The sequence below is a fragment of the Dendrobium catenatum genome, unplaced genomic scaffold (assembly GCF_001605985.2).
Source record: "Dendrobium catenatum unplaced genomic scaffold, ASM160598v2 fragScaff_scaffold_706, whole genome shotgun sequence".
In the NCBI taxonomy this organism is placed as follows: domain Eukaryota; kingdom Viridiplantae; phylum Streptophyta; class Magnoliopsida; order Asparagales; family Orchidaceae; genus Dendrobium; species Dendrobium catenatum.
Genome location: NW_021319168.1, coordinates 1,279,327 through 1,299,052, shown reverse-complemented (window position 1 = coordinate 1,299,052; position 19,726 = coordinate 1,279,327). Strand labels below are relative to the sequence as shown.

Sequence of the window (19,726 nt, the reverse complement as noted above, 5' to 3'; positions counted from 1 at the left end):
AAAATTAAACATATCTGAAATTGTAAAAATATCTTTTTTTTTAACTTAAATATCTAATTAAATAATGAATTCATGACTAGAACATTCAAGAAAAAGAAATGTTGTGAAGAATAGTGAAGATGAAACTACGAATAATTAATATATAATCTGTAGCTTATGTGACTCACATGACTAATGAGGAGTTATTGCAATAGAATAAAATCAACTCTCAGGAATAAATTATTGAGGAAATGAAATCAAGGCAAAAGACAATCGGCTACTTACAATTGGTTAGTGGTGTCAATTTTTAACACGACCCGAAACACGACCTAAATCCAATCCTAAAAAATATCGGTTCGGGTCAACCCGAAACCGAAACGCGCGGGTCGGGTTCGGGTTCAACTAATCAACCCGTTTTAAAAATCGGGTCGGTTCGGGTTGATCCAACAACCCGAAAGTGACACGAAAACTCATTTTTGACTTGAAAATCCGAGATTGAACCGAAAACCCTATTTTGACCCGAAAACTAGCAATTTTGGGTCAACCCCGGGTCGTTCGTGTCGGGTCGGGTTGACCTGGACCCGAATCGGGTTGGGTTCGGGTCCAGAAACCTAACCCGTTTTTAAAAACTGGTCGGGTTCGGGTTGATCAGAATAGTGCTGGGTCAATTCCGGGTTCGACTCGAACCCGACCCGTTGACCCGAATTGACACCCCTACAATTAGTATTCCACCATGAAAAAGCAAATACAGATTTTCTTTAACAAAATAGATTGTAAACAATTGGAGTCCAGTAAACATTGCGATAAGTGAGTGATTAAAATACTAATTAAACGAAGAGCAGGGTGTATATGACACTATCAAAGAAGATTTAATATACCTTCGTATTTTCCCTCTTCTTCTTAAGCGAAAAAAAGGATTTTTACATACATAACACTTGAAACTACTGAAAATACATATTTAACATTCAAATATTGTATTTACTAATATATCACATTAAACCTCTCTTTTTCTCAATTCTACCACTCCGTTTACGTCCCGTCAAAAATTCCGCCTAGCGTCGTCTTCCAGTTCATTCATGGGAAGGAAATCATCAAGTAGTTGAAGCTTCATAATTCTTTTCTTGTCAAATGCATTGTGCGTAGAAGGCATCGACCCTGCGGTGTTTGAGCGCATTGTCCCATCTCATTTCCTCTCTTTCTCTTTTCCCAACCTTCTAGCTTCTCCAAAAAACTCCTACGTCGATACCCTCCAAGTCGACGTCGCCCTTCCACATCGAATCCTTCTCGTCGCCCGATTGGGTATTTTCCACCGTGCTGGCCACTTCTTGATCCTCCTTTTCTTATCATCTCCTAAACTTACCATCTCCTGCCTTGTCCTCCTAGCCGCGTCGACCCTATTATCGTTCCCAGCCATCGACTCCCCATTCATGTCATGAATAGTATTCCAAATCTCTTCTTCCATAGGAAGTTGAGTAAGCAAAAAATTATCATTATCATTCACAAGCTTAGGAATCACATTAGAGTTAGGACTAGGACTAGAAATGTTGTTCATATTGTAGATATCTTTAAAAAACTCATTACCAGAGAGAACAATAGAATCATCCGTATCATAAACATCACCTTGGTTATCCACCAACCTGTTAATATGACTTTTAATTCTATTTTTATTAGCTAAAGCATGAAAAAAGCAGTATTTCTACCACCTTCCAAAAGGATAGAAGAAGAAGCCTTTTGTTTCCAAAAAATTTCTTCCTGTTCTTGCAGTTTGAAGAGATGAAATTTAGCATTATCAAGTTTAGAAAGATTAGTATCAGAGGGATGCTCTTGATACAAATTGTCAAACACCAAAACCTTCTCTTCCGCTTCCTTAATATGATCAAAAATATTTTTGAAAACATGCTTATTCCACCATCTTAGAAGTTGTTTAAGTCTGCTCAACTTAGCCCAAAGTCTATACATAACATGAACATTGTTATCGGGAAAAACATTAGCATGCCAATTAGCAGACACTACATTAAGAAAATCAGAGAGATTAATCCACATATTTTGAAATCTAAAAGTCAAAGAGGATTTCATTTTGTTACCACAAATATTCAAAAGAAGAGGCGTATGGTCTGATAAGGTTATACTCAAGCGCAGAATTTGAGTCAATTGAAATTTGCTAATCCATTCATTATTGAACAAAATTCTATTAAGCCTTTGCCACATCTTAGCTGCCAAATTTTAGAGAAAAGCATACTATTTATTAAAATTAGTTTAAGGAGCATATTTAAAAAAAAAAATTAAAAAGAAGCAAATGAGCCAATTCATTTGGCGCAGAAAATTTCATCCTAATAAAAATTTGATAAAAATACGTTGAAAATATAATGAAAAAATTAATTAAAAATATATTGTTTATTCTTGTTTAGTTTAATAAAAACATTTTTATAAATAATTATTTAACAAATTAAATTGCTAATATTAAAAATAATATTTATATAATATTTACATATATATAAAATACTTCACCCATCCCTCTTCTATATTATTCTTCCAATACCGTACCTTCTCTCTCCAACTTTTCTCTCCTCCTCTCTCTTTCCAACTTTTCACAATGCGCCAAATGAATTGGCTCATTTGCTTCTTTTTAATTTTTTTAAAAATATGCTCCTTAAACTAATTTTAATAAATAGTATGCTTTTATCTAAAATTTGGCCCATCTTTGCTTGACTCCAAGTAAAGCTACTACCAGAAAAACCAATGTCATTTAAGTTACAATTAGAAATCATATCATTAAAATCACCCATAGCATTAACATTATGAGGGTTGCCCCCTCTCCTTTCTCCAGCATGCAAAATAATATTAAAATCCCCTCCTACACACCGCGGACCAGTAGAGTGTTGAGCAAAATTCGATAGACACTCCCAAAGAGGAGTTCTACCCATTCTAGTAGAAGCCGCATAGACAATGGATGCATTAAAATTAAAGCTATTAAAAGAAATTTGGACATGAATAACTTGTTGTAAATCAGAAATAACATTAACATTGAGTTGATTATTCCACAAAATCCAAATTTGTTAGAGCAATTAGCAAAACTTCTATTAAAACCCAAATTAGAGGCAGCAGAGACAATTTTGTCAGCAGATATAAAAGGTTCAAGCAAAACCAACAAATGAATGTTGTGCACACACCTTAAATTCCTGACACGAGTTTTAGAATCCGACCCCCCAATCCCTCTCACATTCCAAATAAGGGCTTTAATCATTAGAACTTTTGGTATTAGCTTGAGCCCTGGTGGAACGTGGTGTCTCCGGTATAGGTGCTTTGCCATTTTTCTTTTTTTTTTCTTATTTATCTTGGGAGAACCCTCCTCCTCAATCGGTTTTGAGGCACTATGAAGGGAAGTATGAGATGAAACATTCATTTGAGATTCCAAAATTCCCTTATCAGCTATAAATTCCTCAGGAATCGTCTATTTTTTTTTTGGTATAATTTCCCCTTCTTCGCATTCATCCATGTCCTCATTTCCCTTTTCAGAATTTTCAAGATTAAGAAAGAAATTCGGTGAAGCATCATTATGAAGCATAGAATCAACATAAATAAAAATATTAGGAATAGTTTCACTATCATCAGATTTATTCTCAATAATCAAATCTTTCTCGGGAGAACTATTAAGGGGTTTGTCAACTAACAAAAAATTATCAGGAGCACAAGTAGAAACATTTCCAATCTTCTCAACATTGGAAAGGTTCAGTTCCCGTGCCACAGGATTTGAAAGATCCAAGTTCTCTGTTTCATCATTAGCAGCCACCGCAATTTCCACCTTTCCAGTGGAGTTGTTGGAAACCTTCTTGAGCTCCGGGTGAAGTTTAAAACATTTAGAAATCGCGTGTCCATGTGATTTATAGTGATTGCAAAAATTAGGTACATTTTCAAATTCAACTTTTTGTAAATAACCAAAGGCTTTAGAACCCATACTTCCTTAGCATGCTTCTTCGTAATATCAACCTCAACTAAAACCTGGGCAACAGAGGGTCGTGTTCTCGAAGTAGTAGCCTGGTCCGTTTGTAAAGGGCGTCCAAAAATCGCACCAAGAGCATGCAGCACTTTAGAATTGAAAAAATGAAGTCTTAAATTCAAAAAAGAGATCCAAATGGGCACAATCGGGGATTCTTCTTTGACATCAAAGAAAGGCGTCCATTTCAAAATACGCATCTGACAGTTAAGTATGAAATAAGATCTTCGAGCAAAAACGCGACTATAATCCAGATCATTGGATAGTTGAATAGCAACATGTTTTAAATCTAAGAGGCAAACCGAATAAAAATCCGAAAGCTTAAGATTATCGAAAAAAACACGAATCGCATCAAGGTTTGGCCTACGGATGCCAAATTTACCAACCAAGGTGAAACGAAATGGCGAAGCAAGCTTTAAAACATCATCATCAGAGATCAAAACAGCCGGCACACCATTAAAGGTAGATTGAGTAAGAGAATGTAAGGTATCACCTATAGAACCAGACATGACATCTTTAAAAGAACGAGATTTAGTAGGGGATCGAAGGAGCCTCCGAGTCAGGGTTGAAAAAGCCTTATAAAACCTATATCTTCTAAGATTTTAGTCTTTTTTTTAGAGAGAACCTGTACCTTCAATAGTTTATGCTTTATAAGTTTTATTTATTTATTTATGAATCTCTACCTTATGAGGTTTTTAGCTTTCTAATGTTTTTTTTATGAGTAGAGACCATATTAATCACTTACTCTCGTACTTCTTTCAAGTGAGGATTATATCTACCACTAGCTTTCCATCAAGGCTTTCTTATAAGCGTGCCTTCCACATGTTTAAAGTGAAAAACTTGTCTTCAATCCACCCCCATGAGATATTTTTAAATATAAATGTAAAATATAATATTATTTATAAAAAAAACTTACTTGAAAATAGCACATCTCTTGCTACCTCCAATCGATAAAGAAAATATCTTATATATATAATTTCTAGTGAGATGAGTAACTCATCAATTTCTTTAAGTTACTTTAATGATAGAATGTTTATGTTGGATCGATCAAATTTATTCAATCTTTTTAAGTTACTAGGGAGATTTCCACACGTCATGCCATCCCAGAATCCTGTTCGCAAACAGCAAGGTCTGTCTCCAACTCGGGCTAGGAGGGAAGACGGTCGGAGCTGGCAGTCAACACCCATCACTCATGGCTTCCTCTTCTTCCCTTCTTCAGCCTTTCTAAACGCCGAACAGTAAATTAACAGTAGTGAAAGTGGTCATCCTCTATCTCCTTCACCTCTTCTATTCTCGCCTGACACAGTCTAATCTACTCATCAAATGTTCATCCTTTCTCCATCTAAATACCAAAAAAGCCACCTTTGGTCCTCTACCGTCATGGATCCCAACAAAGGTTCTTCCAAGATTCCACCGGAGCCGCCCAAGTTTCTCCAGAACGCAGACAAGAGAGATCCCTCCAGAGATCGCAGAGACCTCCAACTGCTCGTTTCCTCCACTTCTTCCGGAGCAGAGAGAGAGCTTCCCCTTGTAGCCGCTACTTCTACTAGCACAGCTCGTTTCCTCCACTTCTCTTTTATCCAAATCAATTTTGTCAAACAAGAAAAAAAAAGTATTAATAACAGACGAAGGGTAGAACAAAGAGCTTCGTACGTTCCACCGTCTGTTCATCAAAAGAACTCAGCCGCATAATATCCTTCACCGTTACCAAACAATGCATTTAAAAAAAAAATTGGCCGCAGATAAAATCATGTTGGACGCTATGGCTCGCGGGGTCCACTAGTCTCTAACGGACAAATTCCTTATTTATCCGTTCAAATGCTCTATAAAATGAGAACTCGCCACCCACAGAACTAATCAAATATTACTAATTACCGATAACAACAGATAGAATACGAAAAACGCCATTGAATGCGGCTTTTCTTCAGAAACGAGTAATTTTTAAAGGGAGAAATGAAGGATCTAAGAATATCAAAGCGGGAAATAATCTACCCAGAGGTATGATGATATTCCAATAATCAATGATTAATTTCATTCTTTAATCTGAAAATGGCTAATATGCCTGGATTTCCTTTCTTAAACACAGCACAAATCTGCTTCAGACATTACTTCTGGCCTTCTCCATGGATTTTACCATAAAGGAACGTTTAGAGTTAATAGTTACAGTTTCCCATTTGTGGGCTATGTTGGAAGCGAAAGTATTGGTGAAGAGATAGCCATTTTTGATAGAGTTAACATGAATAGGGCTTTCAATGGAGATATTGTTGCGGTGGAGCTTTTGCCTCAATGCCAGCAGACGGAGGAGAATGTTAATGGTGCGTTTCTTTATAATTTATCAGCTTTTAGATGATGAAGATGATGAAGATGATGAAGATGGCGTTCATATTGTTCCAGGTAATGTTGATGGAGCAAAAGCTTGTGCTGTTTCAAGTCGCTCATTCGGCCGTGTCGTTGGTATTATAAAGAGAAATTGGCGCCGGTAAGTTGAAAAGAAAAATATAATGGACTGAGTGCAAAACAATTATATTAAAAATTTGTTGAAGCAAAGTTTATTAAATAATAGATTGATGGACGAATTTTAAAAATGAGCATAGTTAATACATAATTAAAAAAAAAACAAAGCGTAGTTATTAATTAATTTAAAAACAATAAAAAAGTCAAATAATTTGAAGTTTTATATAGAAAACATAATTAATTAAGAATATGCCGAATTATTTGACGTTCTCCGTGAAAAATGCCATATATTTTGGCATATTCTTTTAAAATGCCAAAATTTTCAGCGTGTTTCTCACTTTGTTGTACAGAGAGAAAGCCGGATTGGAGAGAGAGACACACGAAGAGGGAGAGAGAGATGCGGGTCGAGAGAAACATACATAAAACATATTTAAAAAGTTATGATTTTATTTAAATTAACTTATAAATTATTAATTTTAATTTATAATTAGATAAAGTTAAAAATTATAAGTTATAAAGTGATTAATTTTGATTAATAATTATATTAATTTATAAATTGATTAGTTTATAACTTAATATAAATATACATTTAATTAGTGTTATATCATCAAAAAATTATCTTGAGCGGGCACAAATCTCGAGGATAAATTAAGTTTGAAATTTTAAAAATTAAATCAGAGATCATCTGAAATCCGATTTCAGCAAACTTACAATTGAATTGAACGTCTCGAAGAGGTGAACCCAACGACGCCAAATTGGACTCAATCCTCGCCCAAATGAGTCCAAATCAAAGAATCAAGCATATTTGATATAGGAGCACAGTTATAAAGTTATAAAGTTATTAATTTTAATTAAATTAAGTTATAAAGCTATTATTGGATTAATATAGTTCTAAATTTTGAGCTTCATTCATCCTATAATTTTATGGAAAAGATGTTTGATATATTGCCTTATTTGTAGGATGGTTTTCCTTGATGATATATGGTCGGATATTAGTGAAAATTTTAGGTGTTCAGATTGATACATTTAACGACAAGATTTTTCGCATCAATTAAAATTTTTATTTTGCATAAAAACCTATTTTCTAATCCTACTGCAATAGCCTTTGTGCATTTTTTTAAAACACCAACATTGCAATTTATGCTATTCTATAGACTTAATTTTTTTATTTAAAAGAATAAATCCTCAAAAGTTTCTCAATCCGTATGGCTAATGGAATAATCTAGATGAATACTAAAAAAAAATCACTATGTTTATTTTACATATTTGTTTAAGGTTAATTAGTGTAATATTAGTGTGGTTAATCCCTGAAAGATGAAATATCATATTCATATGACATTTGATAGGTTTAGACTCTGTTTGAGATGACTTTTTACTGCTTCTTAAAGCTACTTTCAAAAACAAAAATTAAAAATTTTTGTACTAAAAAATTGTTTTAAGAAGCAGTAAGAAATTCGTCCCTAACGAAGCCTTAGTATACAAACTTACGTTTTTTATATCATACGTTAGTATTCCAGCACCCCACTAATGCTTACTAGAATCTAACCTAGCAATGTTTTCTTACCACAGTTTGCCAGATAACATACCTTTTTATTGTTGTTAAGATGACAAGAAATTACATCAAATAAGATGAAACCAAAAGTCCCTAGTGAGCGTAGACAAGTTCATATTGATTACCACCTTGTCTACCCTTAATCATATTCTATCAGATATTGCCGATGTAACAAATTTTGTTCATCCTGGAACTCCACTTGACAAGGAGGCTGCGCAGAGGGGCACATGTGTGTATCTTGTTGATAAGAAAATTGACATGCTTCCAAAAATATTAATTGAAGGTATCTATATAATTCTTATTGGGAAGGTCCTCAATTTATACTTTAGAGTGATTTTTTTTTATATAATAAAACCATCTTAAGTGATATAATTCTATCATTTTTACCATCCAAGTATTGCAACAAGAAGATATAATTTTCCACCAATTTTTACCTTCCATTTTTTACAGGCATATGTTCTCTTCAGCCCTGTGTAGAAAGATTCACATTTTCCTTTATTTTGGTATACATTTCTTACTTCTTTTATAATAGTCTAAACTACTTTGAGTTGGAAGTATCAGCTGTTGTAGTGTTTATAGATATTTGATTAATTTTTTATGAATTGCAGACATTGACACCTGATGCAAATATAGTTTCTACAAGATTCACAAAGAGCACGATCAAATCTTGTGCTGCATTATCTTATGTCGAAGCTCAAGCCCTAATGGACGATAGGTGCATTTTCATGTCTCTTTTGGTTTGCTAGTTATACAACTTAGGACCTTATTTGCACTGATGAGCATGATAATGACTATTTTCTTTGAGATCTTTTTATTGTGTATATTTTCTTTAATATTTTTACTTATTTCTAGTTCTAAATCACAAAGGAAGGACTGCAAAGTTGAAGACTTTTAGTATTTTAATTTTCTGGTCTATGTTTTGCCACAATATGCTTAATTTTTGTGGTGTTAATATATATATTTTTTTGTGTTTTCTGATAGTCGCAAGATTGATCCATTAATTACTGACCTACGAAATTTGAATTCATTAGCAAAGGTAAGCTCAGCTTCTTTGACTCCGTTTTTATTTCTACTAGTTTTTAGATTTCAAGATGACAATTAAGATTTTTCTTTGATATATATTTATTATCAAAAACATAGCTTATGAGGCAACGACGATTTGATGGAGGAGCTTTCACATTTAATTCAACAGAAGTTAAATTTCAGATGGATACAGAAACTCGTGATCCTTTGGATATTGGTATGCAATTTTTTATTAGAAGCACTAACTAAATATTACTATTTACTTCAAATTTGAGCTTAGATTTAATTCTTTTTGGCAGGAAATTATCCAATTATAGAGGCCAGTCAGATGATTGAAGAATTTATGTTGGCTTGCAATTTCTTTGTTGCAAAAAAGATATTGAAGCATTTTCCATCGTGTTCCTTATTGAGGTGTGCCAATGGATCCAATCTCCTCTAGCCTCATATACTCATTTTACAATCTAGGCTTTCTTTGGGATGATTTTCTTACTGCTTCTTAAAACAACTTTTATCATTCTTTTGGGACGGCTTTATTACTGTAAGAAAGCCATTCCAAACGAAACATTACTAAAAACTATTTTATGAAGTAGTAAAAAAACAATCCACCATGAAGCCTTAGTTAATCTGATCTTGCCTTTAATGAACATTTATTTGGTCATTTTTTATTCAAAATGAAAATCAAGTAATTTGTCTGGGCTAATGTTTCTATTGTAGGGTATGCTCTTTGTTGGGAAACTTTGTTTTGGTAACATACCGCAAAAGATGATATACTTCAGTAATTTGAAAACTATTATAAATGAAAAATTGATATTGAACTAGCTAATAATATTTTAATGTTATCAAGTTGTTTGAACATTCTTATTAGAATTTATAAAGATAATGATAAAAAAGGTTCCCTACTCTAATGAATGACCAAAATAATCTTGATTGTTTAAATGTTTTATTTTAATCCATTAACTTTTTAAATAGGAACCTAAATAATCTCATGGAAGGACTAGTTTGATCTCTATTTAAGGAGTGAATGGACCAACCTGCTCCAACCAAAGAGATGCTCGTAATAATATATAAATTAATGTGACTTGTAATGTGCATGTAGACACCAACCTGCTCCAACCAAAGAGATGTTGGAACCATTACATCGCATGGCAACAGCTGTTGGCCTTGACTTGGACATTTCATCACCAAAAGCATTGATGGATTCAATTGATCATGTCGTTGTAAGGATTACTCCCAATGATTCTTAATTATTTTTGATGCATTTCATCTTGTTTACTTGTATTATTATGCTTCATGACTGCATTTTATGCTTACCCTTCTACACTGAACTGAATTTAGTTGATGATAAAAAACTTGTTGCAGGGTGTTGATCCAAACTGCAAAAAACAAATGAAGATTTTGGCTACTAGGTGCATGACAAAGGTGCATAACTGAATCTAGAAATATAAAAGGTGTTCATATTGCAACATCTAATTATATTTTTTTGAAATGCATACAGGTTATTTACTCATGGAGTGGAGATATGAAGCCTACTGAGTTTCACCACTTTGGACTTGCAGCACCTTTGTATACTCATTTCACTTCTCCCATGCGGAGATATGCAGGTTAGTTGGTTATCTATTGTTAATTTTCCCATCACAAGGGTTTAGCAAATGTATATAAGCTGACACAATGATAGCTAAAATGTGGTCATTAGAGCTAAGCGATGAGCATTATTTTACAACTTGGAAATTAAAGTTATCAAATCATCCCTAAGAAGAAGGTGATTCACTAAAACTTCAAGATGACTACGTTGTTAAGAATTCACTCCAAGGGTTTTATAGCTTGCAATTGAATTGGTGACTTATGAATAAATTTCTTTGAAGGATTCTCTCCTCGATATTCTCTCTCTTCTCCATTCTATGCTTTTCTTTCTTTTTTCTAGTTGGTAGGTCCCCTCCCATTCTCTATTTCATCTTGTTTATTATAATAATTGTGCCCTAATCTCTTATTTCTTCTTTGAAGTTCAGATTTCTTTAATTCTCGCATGTCTAAAGTGACTAAAATAAATAGAAGGAATTCAAAGGATCAAGGGAGAACATTAAGAAATCATCATCAAATTGGCATCAACTCAATTCTTCTTTCTATATAATTGGTTTTAAAACTATTTTTGTATGGTCAATGTATCTAAATATTGGCTTGAAGTGATGATTTTCTTTCATCAAGTACCAAGATTTTAAAATCAATAAAGTTGATGTGTGTAGGTTGCATTGATTATTACTAGAAGATACCTCATAAACATTTTCCTACAAAGTTACAAAATTTTCATTATTCACTTTGAAATAATTATGAATTTGTTTTCATATTTTCATCAAATTTGGTAGTATCTTGGATATAGCTTATTTGCGGGTGGATTATATGACATTATGACTTATTTGATTATATAGTTCAACATGTTTTGTATTACTTAGTGATATTTATTAGTAGAAAATGAATTATGATAGGTTGGAATATTGTGTAAAATTATTAGATCATGCATGATCATATTATTAGTGTCGATTCATTAGTAATATTTAGCATGCATATCAATTTTGTAAAAATTGTACATAATTGGCAAGACATACCTGTTTTGCCTCATTTTATTGCTTTTAATTTTTACATAATGACCAAATATTTTTTGAAGAATATGTGTATCTTCAATATAAATCTTACGATGGTTATTTATGTAAAAATCATCTGCATTCAAATCCAAAATTATCTAATGATTTTGATAGGGTCTTATTATACATCAACTTCACAAGCTCTAAAGATTTCTATCAATTTCAAAAGTTCAAACATCTATGTTACTATCATTAATAAAAAAAAACACAAGATTTAACATTTAAAATGTGGCTGAGCTAAGATTTTTTTTTTTTTTTTTTTTTTGTAGATATTATAGTTCATAGATTGCTTGCAGCTGCTCTAGAAATATCAGAACTTCCAGAAAATTTTCTAGATAGTTTACGGCGTACAGAGATTGTAAATAGTAAGAATTTAAAATTCCATTTATTTTTTTATTATTATTTAATTTCTAAATTAGGGTTAAATGTACATCCAGACTTGAATTTTCAGCAAATAAATGCTAAGATGGCTAGCCGAGCTTCAATTTACCTACACAATGTTATATACTTCAAGAAACGGTAATATTACATTAACTTATAAAGAAGGCAACCTTATATTATATATTGTTCTTTAATCTTTGCTTTATCTTTTGTTATAGACCTATGGATGCAGAAGCCAGAATAATCAAAATAAAGCCCTATGGGTTCATAGTCTTTGTGCCCAGGTATATTTATTTTCCTTCATACACCATCTTTTTTTTTTTTATCTTTCGTACAAAATTTAAACACACGTACCCTAATAGTCATTTACTTCATGTATAATAACATTTTATAATTTGAGACATTTTATGCCCCATGAATTTATATTTTCAATAAAAACTATAGATGAGAAAAAATGAAATAAGTTCTAAAATATTAAGTCCACAATCATTTTTTTTATTTTGTTAGTCCAAAGGCTAATTGACACAAACAAATAAAGACAAACAAAATGAGGCAATTTGGTCTTTATTGAGATAAATGAAGAGTGACAAAGAAATATTGATGAAATGAGTGGAGATCAGAGATAGATGAAATGAGTGGAGATCAGAGAGAGTTGGGACTTAGGGCTTCAATATTTTTGTTAAAATGCAAGATAAAAAGCCAGGTTAAGAGGATGTAACTCAAATTTAATGAAGTAATGTATGTAAGAAATGTGATAGTTTGCATCAAAATGTTTTATTCTTTATGAAACATTGGGTAACTATCAATATGGATGATTTCATGCTTACCACACTTTAAAATCATAGGTTAAGTAACGAAAAATACCAATCCTTCAATAATTTTTTTTTAATCTGCCTTATTTCATAGGCATATATACTATATAATTGTTCTGTATCTTACTTCAATGCTAGATCTATTCAAAAGTAAACATTCAATCTTCAACCGATCCATCATAGTCAGCATTAGCTTCAGATCAAGTAGGCTTTAACATGTAAGTGGTTGTGTTTCTCATATGCTGGAAATTCCCACGGAGATTTCTTAATATATCTTATAATCCTTAAGATTACAATCTAATGCTTCTTTTTTGGATTTTGTTTATGTTAACTTATTACACTAACAGCATATAAAATATTATATATAGTGAAAACTAAATTATTTTTTCAACCAAGCAACGATAACAGAGCTTCTGGGACCCTGAGATCTAATATGAAAGAATTCTCTATTTTATCTCTTAATTAATTTATTAAGAGATAAATGTGGTCAAGACTAGAAGAAGATATAGTTGAAAGCTTGATACATTGAAAAGAGAGCAATAGAGATATTGGGGATAATAAAGTTGGCCATTAATTGGGGTTGAATATATTGTAAAGATGAATGGTGTCCATAAAGGAACTTCACACCAAGAAACTCATCATTTTATTTTCGAGTGGTGAGTTCCACTTAATTTTTAAGATGTATAGTAATCTTGAATAGATTTATTGTCTGGCTATAAAGAAAGTATGTTAAAGTAAAAAGTGGCATGTGAAATGAAGAAAATTCTAAATTCCTTTTACCAATTTTTTTTGGGACATAATAATGGAGGATTATTAAGCATCAATATGAGAAAAAAATTATAAGATGCTTTATCATTTGATATATTTTGCGTTCTTTGCTAATTTGAATGCTCGAAAGTTCAAATTGTTAAGTCATCTAATGAAGAAGTGAAAAATTGAACCCAATAGTGTATCACTAAGGATTATAATGGTGCCAATATGAGATGATGGTTTAATCTGGAAAGGGGAGTAAAAGAAGGTATTAACTAACACTAGACAATGGTGGACGACTGTGGTGATGGTGGTGGCTGGAGGAGGGTGGAGGCTGCTGGCGATCAAGTGAGCTTCCTTGTGGTGTAAATCATTCTCATTCAAAATTGGACGAGTTTGATTTACTAAAAAAAAGAGCTAGAATGATTTACATTACATTTACTTTATTTTGCATTCTTTTTTCATCTAGCCGAACATCAAAATTTTCAAAACATCTGCTGCATTCAGAATATTACTTTAAACCCATTTAAAATTCAACCAAACAACTACTTAACAGCCATCATTTCCCATGTAAACTCTTTTCTTATTTATTTTGACTAAAATCTTGAGAATCATTTGTTCATGTATATTCAGTGTTCAATATTCCTTTCTAATTATCTAATATATGTGATAATTTATAAGAGTTTGGATCATTCAAATGTGCATGAAAATGTTGTTCAGTGTTCAATGTTCTATGCCTTCCAGGTTTGACATTGAAGGGCTCATTTGCTTGACATCGAGAGGAAGTAAAGGGGAAGAGTGGATTTTAGATGAGGCACATCAGAGACTGTCAAAGAAAGGCACAAATATTAGTTACTGTTTATTGCAGATGGTTAGGATTCATGTGAAGGTAGTTGAACGTGGGCCATACAGGCCAAAGCTTCAATTTACACTCATATAAACAAGGTGACATTACCGTTCCTTCCACTTATTTTCTAAACATGTTCAAAGTGTTTCTCTATATGGCCAATTTAGTTACAGATCATGTTTTATCAATTTAGTTCATTGACTATAAAATTGATCTCAATTTATTCGTCGACTGAACAAAATTGATCCAATTTAGGCTTCGTCTGGAACATTTTTTTTGTTGTTTTATAATGCAGATTTCTAGTACAAAAATTTTTAGCTAAATAAAATTTTGTACTAGAAAGCTACTTTAAAAAGCAGTAAGAAAACTATTCCAAACAAAATCTTAGTTTATGAGTAATTATATGACATAAATTTACTTATTAAAATGACTAAATTAGAAAATTTTGATATCTAGGATTAAATTGGTTATGTATGAATAGTCGGGGAATTATTTTGAGATTTTATCCTTCTATAGATGTTCTATTTATTTAGGCTTTGTTTGGGACAGCTTTAGACCACTATTTTAAGAGATTTATGTACTAAAAAACAACGTTACAAAGCAATAAGAAAGTCATCACAAATAAAGCCTTATTTATTCATTTTTTTGTGTATGCATCAATGAGATTATATCAAAAAAACTTTACCTTTTAATTCTTAAGATTATTTTTCTTTGTTGCAAGAACAAGATTTAGAGTAGATAGTAAGAGAATGTTCCTTGAAAGATAAAAATAGCTAGTACATAAAAAATGATTGGAAGACTTTAAAAGAATCATAACATTAAACATTTATATCTTAGTAGAACTTTGTGAAGGCATCAAAACTTCACTCTGTATTTTAACTAAGGCTTCATTTGCAACAACTTTCTTACTGCTTTCTAAAGCAGCTTTTTAGTACAAAAATTTAATAAAAGCAACAAAAAAGCAATGGCAAAAAACTGTCCCAAATGAAGCCTAAGTATACCCAACTAACTCTTGCTCTCTTTTTGATGTTTATTTAATCTTCTTTAAACTATTTTTATAAATTAACTATCAAGTTTCTTTAAATTATTCTCTGTAGGTAATTGTGAAGCCAATGCTAGTTCATAAAGTTTGATAAAGAGGACTTCTATAAGTCCATTGTTGATACTCTTCATCACATCCCAGTTAGGGTGCAGAAGAAGGGAGTAACCACCACATGTTCTAGAAGAGAGTGTGATGTTCACATAGAAGAGAAGTTAGCTGAAGAACAATCATTTATCGACCATTCCATGCCTTCTAAAGAGTTCCAGCAACTTATTTTTGATACACAAGAGTTGATGAACAATCAACTTCGATAGGAGAATACTCAATTGTGCTTGAAGGAGAAATTGGATGCTTTGAGCAATTTGATCTTGAATTTTATACAATGAGAAGGGAGGAATACTAAGAAGGAGAGCTCAGAGGTCTTTGCAACTGATTTATCCATTCATTTTGTTGAGGTTGGGCATGAGGAAGAGAAGGAGAAGGAGAAGAAGATAGTGGTGAAGTGCCAGCACATAATGAGATTCCCAAGTCTTTCATAAGGTTAGCTATTTGAATTTTTTAAAAAAATTTATATAACAGTTTCTCATATATTCTGATAAATGCTCTATTTTCTATTTGCAGTGGAGACTATGGAGTATATGTGATATAACATATTATCCACTTGACTTCAAAGATAAATCTTCTAAAAATTACATATGATCATTTACAGTTCTGCATGAACTTCCTATGTATAGATTTATTTCACAATAATGTAGATATATAGGTCCATTAAGAAAAAGATAGAATTATTACGTAAGATAGAATTATTATGTAATTTTTATTTTCATTCATTTAATTATGTGATGTTGTTGTAAACATCTTAGATTGATAATTTGTATTCAGTTCTATATTTTATAGTTATTGGATTGAATTATTTTGTGTTATAGGTGTTGTACTACTCTCTGCTATGTAATAGACTAATAGTCATTTGATTGTACTATGTTATGATGTTATAACTATTGGAATGCTCTCTTTTTTTCAACATCAAAATATATTATATTATAACTATTATGACTGCATTGTGATGTATCAATCTTACAATATGTTGTGCTAAAATTATTTGATTTCACTAAGTTGTATCTACGGTGAGATAAACAATGTTATATTTGAATAAAGTACTATTTAAATTGTACAAGATTCGAACCTTGTTCAAGAATGATTTGAACTGGATTCAAACTTTATTAGAACCAATGTCATTCACAACAAATTTTACTAAGTAATATGTTTCTAAGAGATGACATATTTGGATTTAAAGTAAAATTTTTATATATTTAAAAAAATAATAAAAATAAAATAAAATTTTATTAAAATTCAATAACAATGAATATTTTCATAGTTCTAATAAGTATTATTTCAATAACATAATATATTATGTTCGTATTTTGATCATTATTTTTGCAAGTATAGTAGATGATGAAAGTTGAATCTATAAGAGGGAAAAGATAAAATATGAAGACAACCATATAATAATTAAGTTGTGAAAAGAGAGGATTTTAACTAATCTCTTAGAACAAAACTAGGGGTGTCAATAATGGGTTGCATGTTAGGTTTGGGTCGAACCCAATATTGACCTAATGATGTTTAACACGGCTCGAACCTGACTCATTTTTTTTTAAATGGATCAGAAATCCCAACCCAGACCCGACTTGCCAAAAACCCAAGTCAACTTGACCCGACACGGTTGACCAAGATGTGAGAGAGCGCGAGCGCTAGTAAGGTGCGAGCACGAGTGTGGGTGAGCCAGGATAGGGTGCAAGTATGAGTGTGACTATGCAGGCAAGGCAGGTGAGTCACGGGAGAGGCAGCTGGGGGCTAGGTAGCCAAGTGACCTAGGCAGGTGAGCACCAGCGCGCGATAGGTAGAAAAACTCATGCATAGGGGAGGTAGGAAAGCTCGAGCCCGAGGGAGGTAGGCGAGCTCGAGCCCGGGGGAGGTAGGAGAGCATAAGCGCTGAGCACGGGCGAGGTAGGGTCCAGCGTGAGTGCAGCTCAAAGTGACGAGATGGGGTTATTATGTGGCGTGGGATGGAAACTGGGTTAGTTTGGGTTAAGTTTGGGTTTTTGGGTCAACTCAAATCCGACCTGATTTTTGAAACGGGTTAATTTGTTGAATCCAAACCTGACTCGTATGATAAATGGGTTGACCCTAACCCAAAAGTTTAGGGTCGAGTTCAAGTCAGATTTTTGGGTTGTGTCAAATATTGACAGCCCTAAATAAAACAAATGAAATGTTGATTAGGATTAAAATCAATGAGCTCATTAATGAACCAAACTTACTAGTACAAAAATAAATAAATAAAATATAGATTTATGCATGCATTTATATTTTTATTTATATTTGATATGCATGACTGAAAATGTCTTAGACATTGAAAAATAAATTAATTTTTGGCTCGGATTCAGCCTGAGTTGAAACTAACAAGTCACACTTGAATAAAAATTAGGTCAAGCATCCATAGTTAAATTCCCTCTAGGGGTTAGATGCAATCGATAGTATTTCTATGATTTTTATTTAATGCAATCATATGTATTTTTTGTATTTCATTCTTATTGCTGAGTATTTTTATCCCATGCTTCATGAATGATAATTGATTGGTCATCATGTAGTATGATCAAAACTCTCTTTGTGTTAAATAAACAACATTCAATAAATTTGTTAACTATGCATGCAGAGCTCTTAGTTTTGTGGGTTGGCTACAGTAGACTCAAATTATGTTATCACTAACTTTTTAGAGTTATTTAATACATTCAATTATAATAAGGTTTTTAATGATGTCATAGATTGAGGTTATTTTCATTTTATGTATAAAACTAAGTCAATAGTTGGCTTAATTTACTACATAGTGTTGGTAGAATTTTAAAAACAGGTTTTTAAAGAAACTTAGTTTTCTTTGGAAATTTTAAAATTCAAGTTGAATTCTAATTATAAAATCGAATATCCCATTAGAAAAAGTATACCACCTTAGAAGGTGCAAATAAAATTTCAGGATGAGATTCAGATTTAGAATTGTGAATCTCATCTTGAATATTGTGCTAGATTTAAAAGAGAATTTTGTATGGCTCCGAAGGACCAAAATGACGTTCAACTAAATATTCATCTACGATAATCAAGAAGGATGATAATTAAGTCCATATCCAAAGCTTTATCAACAAAAGGTATATCCCCCAAAGGGAGAAAATATCATTCGATGTTAATTCTTTGAATGAATGGGTGATGATAATGGTCGTTAATATTTTTTAATTTTTCCAAACAAATCCAATTAAATTTTGAAAATCAGGTGTGTGTGATTCTAAATCTTCTATGAGTGCAAGCCCTCGTAGTTAATTACACCGTAGGAAGACAAAGTCTCATACAAAAAACTCTCAATTAAAATAATGGTGAAATTTTGTTAAAGATTATCTATGAGTGATATCAAAGTAAGTGAATTTTGGAATTTCAAAAAGGGAATTGATCAAGATTGAGCACTTATTAACGGATTCAAAGGAAGAATGGCAGGGGATACTTTGAGATTCTAGAACCATCCGAAAGTGTCCTAACTTAATCTAAATATTGAGCTTTACATTTTAGATTAAAAGAAGATTTAGTTAAAGTTGAATATTTTGTTAAAAATTTGGGATTATATTTCTGGAGATTGGGTTAATATAATCCAAGATCTGCCCGAGATCTTAAATCTAAATTTGGACTCTGATCCACAGTAGTTCGAACCTAGCTAATATAGTACAAAAATATGGACTTACCCTGACCTGGATTGGGGAGTCAGCTAACCACCTAATTGATTTTAAATACATGAGTCTGGTTATTTTTATAAAAGAGTTGTATGGATATTTTTTTATTAAAGTTTTGGAGAGCTGGGTCGATATTTAGAGATTGTCCTAAGTGGCTCTTTTGATTTATGTTGGGTAAAAATACTAAATACTAATGCAATTAAAAGTTAGACTCTCTTAAATGTATTTCTAATGCAATGTATGCTAGTCGACACATCCAAATCCTATATGCTTGAAATTTTTAAAAAATGCTTAATTTTTTTTAAGAAGACTGGGCTTCCCCAGGTCCTGTACCTCATCCTCATAGGTCAGATTATCTGGACTCTACCCGTAGGCGAGGAAGTGTCTAAAATAAGGAAAGAAGAGATGCAATAATTTGCATGCGACCCCAGGGGCGATCCCCAGCTAATTTTCTAGTTTCATTATCTTTCTATGTTATTTAACTCCTAAAAT

At 32.2% G+C, this 19,726-nt stretch overlaps 1 protein-coding gene across 1 annotated transcript; it reads left to right on the top strand.

Moving 5' to 3' along the window:
* The first annotated feature begins 5,353 nt into the window (after positions 1-5,353).
* LOC110107639 (exosome complex exonuclease RRP44 homolog A-like) lies at positions 5,354-14,521 on the top strand. Its single transcript, XM_028695911.1, has 18 exons — positions 5,354-5,503; positions 5,921-5,971; positions 6,060-6,281; positions 6,313-6,452; positions 7,388-7,422; positions 8,137-8,262; positions 8,430-8,482; positions 8,588-8,694; positions 8,961-9,015; positions 9,120-9,219; positions 9,302-9,413; positions 10,099-10,219; positions 10,362-10,421; positions 10,498-10,603; positions 11,908-12,003; positions 12,076-12,157; positions 12,238-12,303; positions 14,326-14,521. Exons 1-18 carry the CDS (start codon positions 5,354-5,356, stop codon positions 14,519-14,521), a joined length of 1,878 nt encoding a protein of 625 aa, XP_028551744.1.
* Positions 14,522-19,726: the final 5,205 nt, after the last annotated feature.